Here is a 10,954-nt window from a genome sequence, read left to right as displayed (position 1 = left end):
GTTTCTCCGCTTGTGTTCATTTTTTAATACGTAATTATATATAATATCTGTTTGCACACGCCCTCAATGAGCGCGTCCACATGCTAATAATGTAAATGGGATAAAAGGTAACGCTCTTTGCCCGGTTAAGGCCACGTAATAAATTCTCAATTTGACAATTGAAGCGGACGTGAAGCTCGCTGTGATGGATTATGTGTCTCCGGCATGTTTCAAGTTACTGCAGGACGATTTATTTTAACACCGCACAGAAAGCAACGTCAACGAATCTCAGACGCTCAGAATACACTTGACCTGAAGTTGGCAATGTTATAGATTTTTAGTAGACAGGGTGAACATGAACAAACACTGGAAAGGTCTTTTAAGTGCTTTGCATTGCAGTAATAGAGGTTTAAGCAGGTTTAAGTCAAGTTCTGATTCAAGCACTAAAAAGACAAAACAGTTCATTTTCTGACCCCAAAAAGACCTTTTAGTAGTTACTGTTAGTACTTCCTTCTTCTGATAGCACACACACACACACACACACACGCACACAATTCTGTTGAAAACCAAAATCCACTCCTTTTCTGCAGTGTTAGTCCAGACTGCGTAGCAATGGGTACATTTCTCGTCCAGAGATGAAAGGTCAGTGTGAAGACCCTGAGCTTTGTGTGTGTGGGTTCTGGGTGACGGAGCGCCGTGAGCCAACCACAGTCTCAGAGGGAAGCAAACTGCTGAGGCAGCAGACTGTGGCTGAGGCCGGGCTGAGGACTCGCACAGGCACTGCTGCTCACACTGGACTCAGGACTGGAGACGGACGCCTCCATGTCCGAGTCATCCTCGTAGTCGTCGTCGGGGTTGGAGCGGTGCTGATGGGTGACCACCACCCTGGGGAACAAGAGATTATCTGGTTACTCAACTGTGTAATGTTAATTCATCTGATATAGCGCTTAAAGCCGTTTTAACATTTAACCCTAAACTGAAAAAGAAATTGGAATGTAATCCTTTCATCGTGTTCTAATCACTTCAATTTACATATTTATACTTTATTATGCTTGTAATTAAATAATATACATTCTAATATATTACATTCTGTACTGGATCAGCACTGAATGTTAAATATTCTATTATCTGTTAGAGATAAGAAAGCAAAATCTGTGAAATCTGGACACATGACTTGTATTTATTGTGTGTGTGTGTGTGTGTGTGTGTGTGTGTGTGTGTGTGTGTGTACCTTGATCTGGAGGGGCCAACGAGGTTTTGTTTGTGGGGCTCAAAACTAGAGATGTAGCTGCTCTTGGACCACTAGAGAGACGCATGAACACAGACAGGAAAAGAAAAAAATAATAGAATGTTTTTTTACATTCATTATTTATACAGAACAATAATAAATAATCTTTTCCAGGATTCCTCACCATGTGAAGAGGGTCACTGGTCCCCAGGTGGACTCCTCTCTCACAGAGAGCCGTCAGCAGACCGATGCCTGCACAGACACACAGGAACCACAACATCTCGATTAACTCTTCCAGCAGTTTCAGTCATTCCTCTCTGTGTATTGCTAGCCATGTCTCTTCTATCTTACATGACATATTGACCCATGCTAATCCTTTTAGATGTGCTTTCAATACGCCTACCTTTGGTCCTGCTGCTCCAGTACTTCTGCTCCCACTGGTCCAGCAGGACGTTGAGGTATCTCGGACACTCGAAGAAGCGGAGGTATCGGGACGACGCCGGCGACGGGAAAATACGCTCAAACTGTCCGAGGCGAGTCAGCTCGTCTTCGCTCTGCGCCAGCACGCGGACGTCCTCTGGAGTCAAGACGTCCAGCACCGTCGAGAGGAAGTCCTGACGGAGACAAAGTACACGGGATGGAATGCACGGACCTACAAACATTATTCACCTCTGAGCATTAATCTCAAATGGGTCCGAATCTTAAATCGGGTTGATTTACCTGGTCGGCGTAGCGCTGGGAGAGGTAAAAGGCCCGCTTGACCTTCTCATCAGCAGACACATCTGGCTTGGTCCTCTCCCTGGTCCCCACACACAGACTACACACACACACACACACACACACAGGTTGATTCATCTCTAAAGTTCTTTTTTGAGGCTGTAGTTTGAGTTGAATTGTATAGAAAGGTGTTCCTAAATTGTGAGTCCCAGGACCCCTTGTGTAGTACCGCCTCCCTACCTGCTGGTGGAGCTGGAGGAGCTACTGGAGGGGGCGACCACATCATCTTTTTCGGGAATACGGAAGCCTGCCAGGTTCAGGAGGTCTCTGATCATCTGACCTTTAACCGCAACATCCAGCGCCGTGTTGGAGTGGAGGCTGGACGACGAACGCAACGATTACAAGATGGATTATGAAAACCTCTGTGTGCGTTTGTTTCTTTGTTTGTTTGTGTGCGTTACCTTGGTGATATATTGACCTCCAGGATCCAGGGTTTGAGCTTCTCGTCCAGCATGATGTCAAAGCCGAACAGCTCGTGGCAGCTGTAAGGCGTCCGAACGTGCATCTTCAGCAGGCTGTTCACGTACGGCTCCGACCTGAGAGCAGAATATTCAATATTCACCACTTCAGAGCCAGAGAATCCCTACAGCGACACCCACTAACAAATATGTAAATTAAGAAATAGCTGACGATACCGTTCTCCTTCACATTAGATTTTTTTCCTAACTCTTTTATTTTGGAACTTAAATAGTAATAACTGCCTCACATCAGACTTTAAAGTTCCTGAGAACAATAATGTGAGTTACAGTCAGAAGACTTGAGGTAACAACATTCAGCTTTACAAAGCATTATTAAACTAGTTTGGTCTTTGGCAACATATTTAAGTTATTATTATGGTTTTATATTTATTATGTTGCTTTTATGTCTGCTATATTGGATTTTTGAAGCCCTTTGGTCTTTTTATGTGTTCAATAAATACATTTGGATTGTATTTAAATTATATTTACCTAAGCTGCAGAAAATTATAACAATTAATACCAAAAAAAGGAACAATATAAATTCTAAGTGGAATAAAAGCTGCCCAGCATTCAAATGCCAAACTTACCCAATGATGGTTTTGATCACAATGTCTTTAATCTTCTCCCAGATCAGAGTGGTGTTGACTCCCTTTGAACCAAGAAACTGCCACAGAGACTTCAACGTCCTGAAAACACACACACACACACACACGGTTGGAGTTGGGAAACACAGGCACACATAATAGTGGCACAGATGTGTCGGGTTCCCCTTTTGCAAAACATCCAAACCATTTGTGTCCCTGGCAGGCCTTGTCGTCGCTGTTGGTCTGGTACTCAGAGTTCTTCTTGTTGACGCTGTAGTTGGTCAGGTGCATGAACTTGTTGCCCAGAGTCTTCATGGAAGACGAATACCTGAAGAAGAGGAAACACAAATGTGGAGTTAAATCCAAAATCGTCGCTGACATCTTAATCAAAGTGTCACCAAATCAGCCATATGGATGTGTATGAATACACATTACTTTGGACCTTGATGTTCTATTTTTACATCACTACTCTCCAGTGTGTGGCCTTGTCACTCGGGTGAATGTGAGGAAGAAAACTGACTTGCAGCTGGCGAAGCGAACCAGTCCGTCGGAGAAGATGTAAATCCTGAGCGGGTCGTAGCAGGTCACGTAGACGTAGATCCGCAGGTCGAACTTGTTGCCGCTGATGAGGTAGGGCTTGTGGAGATACCTGCAGGACCAACGAAGACGTTTTATCCTCATGACGAGTTCATTATGTCGTGGCAGCTTCCACCAGAATGGTCATTTCTGGCCGACTTACTTCTGGACCAGCAGTGGTCTCTTGCGGGGCATCTGGCTCCATTTGTGTATCACCTGGATACCGATTCCTCTGGCGGATGCAGGCTGTTAATAAATACAAAACGTCCATGAACGTCGACTTAATTCCTCTTCAGCGTTCACAATCTGGATGTCTCATTTTGAACAGGAATTATTTACCAAACAACTGACTCGTTTCTCTTTTTACAGCAATTAAAGCAAAATCATCATTAGACAGAACTGCCAATCATCCAGCAACTGAAACCCCGAAACCCAAATTAAATATTGATAAATAATCCTGAAAGAAAAGCACGAGTCTGACTTAATTAAACACGTGAAGTCAATGTTCTTTCCCCGTTGGTTGAGATGCTGATTCGTGACAAAATGAGCATCCACGAGCAGAACCCACCGGCTTGATGATCCATTTCTGCCGGGAGACGCCGTCCTCCCAGGCCTTGCGCAGCAGCTTGATGTCCTGAGGGAGGACGAAGGTGCGCGGGAAAAAGCTGAACTCCTGTTTGCCGAAGCGAACCTGCATCTTGGACAGGTTCCTCCACAGCCGGTCCTTTCTGCCGATCTGAAATGTTCCCGGGAAGTGGTTCAACTAGGACGGAAGAGAACAAATACATGCAGTTAAGTTAAGTGTAGTCCTTTGCGATTTGTTCAGTAAATCTTCCTTTGAGTCGCTCACCTTCTGGTGCTCTGCGAGGGCCTTGAAGCAAGGAGACTTCATGTGGTGCCCCCAGCAGCCCAGCCAGTCGTGGCTTTCTACGTGAAGAAACACACATTTTAAAATCACACACACACACACACACACACACAACACTTCATGCGTTTAGGAGGCAGCGAAATGTGAAACATAGCGTCTCTAAAAGCCCCTTTTCCACGGCACGACTGGTGCGCCGTTATTCCTCCTCGCTGCTCTGTATGAAAAGGTGAGGACACAGAGAGCCAAACCCAAACTACAACGCTGTTGTGTTACACGCCACGCGATATAAAAACCACAGCTGGGGACGCTTTAGTCCAGCTTTACTTGGTTGAGTGTAAAAAAAAAAAAAAAGACTGCTGTAATGAGGGGTCTTTATTTCAGCAGTACCGTAAAAGTCGGGTTACAAGCCGCTACTACCTTCGGTCAGTGTCCCCTGTAGCCAGCTGCCGCTCATGCTAGCTCCCCGCTAGCTCCCCGACAACCACCAAAGGTAGCGGGACCAGCCCTGGCTTGACACCCGACTTGGGCAGAGGGGACTCGGGCAGTAGCAGCAGCAGCGCTAGCAGCAGCACTAGCTAGCGCTGCTCCTAGCTTGCTACAGCGGGACACTGACCGAAGGTAGGAGCGGCTTGTAACCAGACTTTTACGGTATAATAAGATAATAAATGAGTCAATAATGCTGCAGGATAAACAGAAGACCTCTTTATCCACAGGACAGACTAGATCAGCAACAACGACCTGTGGAACCGAAAGCAAACGGCCCATAATCCAGGAGGGTGTCGGGCACAAGTGAGTGAAGGAAAATACTGCTTCCAGCGATAAATGATCCTGATCTCTTAATCCGTTAGAAGACGATCAAACACTGACACCCGATTGGCTCAGGCTCAAGGATTCAACCCACGCAGACTGCGTTTGCCGTTCACCAGACATCATTTTTCACGTGACGACTTACTCTTGGTGACTTTGAAGTGCGACCTGCCGATGGTGTGCTTGACGATATTTGGGGTGACGGAGCTTATCTTCCACCTCAGGAGTCGTCTCTGTTCGGCTGGCAGCAGTTCCACTGTGGAGCGACGGCACAAAGGGCTGGATTTATTTATGTGATTCAATAACAAACACCATGATGCAAAATACTGAAAAAGTCTACTACTGAAAATAATAAACATGTTGTTATAGAGAGGTTTACCGCTGAATAAAACCTTTTATTTTCAGAATTGTTAAAATATTCTCTGTTTTCCTGTCTGCTTGGACATCCTGTGAATGATCAACATTTACTGAAAGCTCTCCCACTGAGAAAGCCACAGTCCGGCTCAAACGACAGCTCTGCGGGTCCCGACCTTTCTCATCGGCGGTGCTGAAGTAGAGCGTTGGAGCGATGGAGGCGAACAAGCTGGGAACCAGAGCCGGCCGCTCCTCGCGGTCATCTTCGGCCTCCAACGACATCGGCTCCTCGACACTGAGGGAAAAAGATTTAAAAAGCGACGTCTTGACTGCTTTTGTAGTTCCTGAAGCACAAAATACGTTCTCTATTTTTTCGACTAAGACTGTTTCGGTCTCCTGCTGAACTCGCTGCCCTTTTCAGCGCCGCTGACCTCGTCGCTATCGAACTACAACTACATTTAAAAAAGTAATGCGGCGTTCCAGACATCAGTTTAGTTTGTAACGCGAGTCGAGCGCCGATCGCTTGCGCTCGAGTTTTGGGCTCAGAGACGTTCACGAAACGTTTTGAGAGGCGACACGAATGAAGGAGGTTTTAAGTTAAGCCTAAAATGAATCTTCCCACAAACCTTAATAAACCATATGGGCCAGCGGAGAGCCAAAGACATAACAACTTAGGCTTTTGCCTAAAAAAAAAGACCAACATTTAAAAAAATAACACTAAATAATGACCATTTACACATACAAAAACAAAAAAAACCACTCACATGACAGTCATAGGGGAAGAAAGGAAAGCTGGATGGAGGAACAGATGTTATCCTGCTGCAGACCCGACAGCTACACCTCTGCATCGCAGCTGGACTCGGCTAACTTAACACTACACTCGACCCGAAGGAGCTATAGCTTTCAGGAAAGGGTGGGGAGGTGATGGGGTGTATGCAAATTAACAACGACAATAGCGGCCCCTATCCAGGCGGTTTTAACAGAGAACCAGCTCCGAGTCTTTGGTGGGCCGTTCTGTTGTCGAGGCCTCACAGTGAGGCACAATGTGACGCACAATGCAGCGGACCTTTCCACCACGCTCTGCTGCTTTCGGCCTCCTCTCACAAATGCCACGTGCGGCGAGAGAATGAAAGAGAGAGAGAGCGAGAGAAAGAGAAAGAGATAGAGAGTCCACAGGGTCTGATGAATCCATGTCCTCCATGCTAGCAGATCAATTAGAAACCGGGTTTGGATGTCGGCCGGTCCGAGGAAGGGGACATTTTGAAGATGCTCAAGTTCAGAGAAAAACTTTTTTTTAAATTTTAAAGAAAAGAAAATACACTTTTTTCTTGAACTGATCTGCCCAACACTTATTTTTACAGACATTTTGCTCCCCCAGGTTTTCTCCGACGCACTTGTTGACCTACCGGTGTGCAAAAGTTCCTATTTTTTGTTTATTTTGCTAATAAATAAAACTGATTCTGAATTTTGAAAATGAAAGTGAAAGCAGTTCCGCTTGTTGAAAGGTGAAATTGCAATAAAAATATAAATGAATAATAGTGATAAATAATCAAGATATCAATATTGTTTTTTGTTTTTTTTTAATCGGGCAGAGTGTGTGTAGGTGTGTGTGTGTGTGTGTGTGGAAGGTTACAGTATAAAGTGCTTCTTACCCAGAAAGGGGAGCGATGGACGCCGTGGATGAAGAGCCATTGATGGACGAACAGTCTGAATCATCTGAAGACAACAAAGGAACCAAAACCTGTGTTTTACAACATAAATAGAGCAAACTGCCCGCAGCATGAGTACTACACAAGTACGACACAAGTACTACACAAGTACTACTTGAGTGTGTTAACATCTTACCGTCATCACTACATGCATGTTCCTGCTCATCGGGCAGCTCCTCCTCAACTCCGTCCGCCTGCGCAACACAATCTTGGCTGGAAGAAGAAAAAAGAAACACAACATATTCAGAACGAGAATTTGAAGGAGAGAGAGAGAACAGCATATTTTTATTGAAGCAACGAGCTGTGGCTCACCCAGACAGCCGAGTCTCACCAACCAGACAGTCCTCTGTCGGCGAGGGTGAGGAAGACGAAGGGTCTGGAGACGAAGAGGACGCCTGCCTGGTCAGGTGGATGGCGGAGATCTGAGTGGTCACGGAGCCCAAGGCTGCTGCAGGCCTGAAGGCTACGAGGGGAAAGGAAAGGAATATTAACATTATGGTGGATGGTGACTGGAGGCCGGACTCGTGTGTCTTTCTGCCTGGTGACTTCATGATGTTTCATATTTTGTTTCACGGTAAATGAATAAAAAAAAATAAATAAATAAAAAAAAATCAGCAACTAAGCGTTTTATAATTTATACTTAAAAAAAACAAACTTGAAATCACAACCTTTTCTCCAAAACGTTCAATATTCATTACCAAATGATGAAAATAAATATCCTAAGTAGTATCATGGGAGTGGTTTGATCATCAACAGAGTTAGAAAATACATTTTTAGGGCCTTTAAAATAAAGCTAAAGACAATTAAGCTCTGCAGAAGCGCCTGTGCTGCAAGAAAGGAAACTTAGATCTTTTCTTCTGTGACAAAAAAAACTGCCATTATATTTAGCATTAGTGCTAAAATATCCACAATAAAACTCAACATCCTTAAAAAACTATTGCTGCGACACACTCTTGGGAGATCAAAAGCTTTCCGTCTCTAAAGATGAGCAATACGTCGTCTTCAGGAAGTTCTCGTTGCTTTGACCTCTGATCACGTCAGGGTCACCAGAACTCCCCGTCCTGTTTTTCTGCTTTTAATCTGCATATTTGATTATTTAATACCCGTGTCCTGGGTTTACAGGGAACCAATAACTCTGATTACCTGCGACGGCCCCCAGCGGCGTGGCACTGGCGTTGGCACTGAGCACAGTTGGCGGTGGCACATGTGGAGATGGACTGGCTTCTGGAAGACTGATTCTTCTACATGCGGACACTGAGGCCTGCTTGTTGAGGTCCGGGCACGCGACGGTTTGGGGCTCGCCGTTTGTAGTTGCCGGAAGAAGATTGTCTGAAGCAGCCATTGTTGTGCAACTGTTGTGTGCCGGGCTGCGTGTTGATGCTTTGGCTGATTGGGTTCTCCTCGCTGCCGTTGATTCTCTTGTTGTGCTTCTTCTCATCTCTACTTTTGTGCCGTCGCCGCTGGAGGAGTCCTTTCTCAATGCCGCCCCCTGGTGGTCACAGGAAGTAAGGCACAGAGGAGGCACCGATAGCAAAGGGGAACAGTCTGCAGCTTGAGGCTGAGAAGACAAATCAAGGAACGGTCAGATGTGGAGGAGACGGAAGTAAGTGGACCGACATCAAGTCAACCAAACGTAAAGGAATCTGGAACTCCGTAATGGTAAGGCCTTGTATGTTTTACTTTTAAAGAATTGTGGCGAAGATTCCTTCTAACCGGTACATTTTATCATTGAAAAATCAACTTGTCAAACTACGTTATGGTGACAATACTTACCTCAAACCTAGTTTGGCATTTCTTCACATACACTGATACCGAAATATAGGCGTGGGCTGGCCGACCTATCAGTCAAGCTCCGCATGAAATCTACCTTGAATGCAACCAAAGTCTGTACTAAGACCAGCACAGAAACAACAGCATGTTAAGAGATGAAAATCTAACTTTTTATCTTATTTCTAGGGGAATAAACTCCACTTTAACTTTGCCGATGCGTCTTCAACAATCGTAAAAAACATCAATACTGATGAAGACCACAAGCCGAAGCGCCGTGGTCTAAAAAAGTAACTTGTTCTTCAACTCTGAGCGTTGCTGAAGCATAAATACTCACCATCGACTTGATAGTTTGCGGAGGAATGTGCTGCCCTTCGATGAACAGCTTCTGGAGCGTGGTACCCGTCGGCTGGACATTAAACCCAATCGGACGTTCCTTCTCGGGGGTGGAAGAAGGGCCGCGGGGTTCTGGGCGGCCGCTACCGACCCGCTTCGGCACCTGGTGTTGGTTTTGAGTCCCATTGAGCTGTTGTGGCAAGCTTGGAGACCGATCTGGCACTGTGGTGAATTGGCTGTGGGCGTTGGTTTTATGTCCGTCCCCGTTCTCCGCCCCAAAAAACAACACCGTTGTGCGCCTCAGGAGGGAAGCGGACGAGGCAACATTAGCGGAGAGAGGTTTGGATCGATCCTTCTGGCTGAAAGGCACTTTCGTGGCCGCAACTGTCTTGGCATGCGTGCTGACGGAGATCGCAGTAGGGGGACTTTTGGCGTTGGAGCAAGCCCGTAGCTTGGCCCCGTCCCAGGGGGAGGACTGGTTGGTGGGCATGGCGCCGCTCAATGAGGCTGTGGGGATCCCTGGAGGGCTTCGTTTGAAGCGCAGACGTCTTTGGTGGAGATAAATAGGCAGTAGTTGAGTAACAGTGACGGCAATACCCAAGCCTGGAGGTGGAGGAAGGTTCTCTTCCCTGAAAGAACCCCCCTCCCCACGGTTCCTCCTGGTAGCTCACCTCCGGTTCTTCTGTGTGGGATTACTTTTGAAACGTCAGCTCCAGTGGAAAAAAGTTGAATATTTGCCGTTGCTCACTATAGATAGATTACAAGTTCTTGATAAGTCCTGACTGACAGTAAACATAACTGCCGCCACAGATGCAGTGACAGCAGTGCAACACTTGGGCCGAGCGTCTGGCTCAGACCGGCAGGCACCTCAAGGTTTTTCTCCCGAGGCGAAGCGAGTCCAACTCTCACCAACGGTCACAGGCAAGAGTTTGTCCGAGGGCAAGTCAAGGAGTCTTGAGGACGTCGTTGATTCCGCCAGAAGCGATGTACCCCTTCCTCTCCGCTGGGGATGACATGTAGGCTTCAGGACGAGACTGGGCTCACACCGAGGTGTCCGGTCGAGGAGGAGATCCGAGTTCTCATACCTTCCTCGGTCGATCCACGGGAGGCAACAAACCAACAACTTTCACCGCTGAAAGTGGGCGAGAAGAGAAGCAGTCAGTCCGAGAGAATCTAGAACAACAATGGGCATTCGTCAGGAGACCAGGAAGTATTACCCTTGTGTGGAAAGAAAGGCACAAAATATTTTAGGACAGAAACCAATGCTACACGGGAAAAGATGGCCACTTCAAAGATATGTAGGGGGGAAAAAACTTGAATACAAGGTGTTTTTGCTTGAAATACGTAAAACAAAAATGTGATATTAAGTTTTCAAGATATAAAGATATCTTGAAAACTCATTTTGAGCTATAATGCACAAACAAGTGCCTACATCTCACTGAAATGTTACTTGTTAAATGACTACCTCTTAAATTAAGAGTTATGAGACATTTTGACTAGTCATTTGACAA

General features: G+C 45.9%; 1 protein-coding gene across 1 annotated transcript; it reads right to left on the bottom strand.

Annotated features, from left to right (window-relative positions):
• Positions 1-692: 692 nt before the first annotated feature.
• On the bottom strand, positions 693-8,788 carry ttll4 (tubulin tyrosine ligase-like family, member 4; the record flags this gene model as incomplete). Its single annotated transcript, XM_079227859.1, has 19 exons — positions 8,484-8,788; positions 7,653-7,803; positions 7,477-7,553; positions 7,284-7,347; positions 5,808-5,926; positions 5,423-5,533; positions 4,453-4,529; positions 4,171-4,365; positions 3,766-3,848; positions 3,547-3,675; positions 3,232-3,354; positions 3,030-3,128; positions 2,386-2,520; positions 2,165-2,302; positions 1,928-2,024; positions 1,611-1,821; positions 1,392-1,459; positions 1,211-1,281; positions 693-864 (listed from the first exon to the last, which is right to left on the bottom strand). Exons 1-19 carry the CDS (start codon positions 8,776-8,778, stop codon positions 693-695), a joined length of 2,415 nt encoding a protein of 804 aa, XP_079083985.1. The 5' UTR covers positions 8,779-8,788.
• Between the last annotated feature and the right edge of the window lie 2,166 nt (positions 8,789-10,954).

This window comes from Taurulus bubalis (genome assembly GCF_910589615.1).
Source record: "Taurulus bubalis genome assembly, chromosome: 1".
Classification (NCBI taxonomy): Eukaryota; Metazoa; Chordata; class Actinopteri; order Perciformes; family Cottidae; genus Taurulus; species Taurulus bubalis.
The sequence above is the reverse complement of the archived record's forward strand: the minus strand, read 5'-3'. Positions and strand labels throughout refer to the sequence as shown.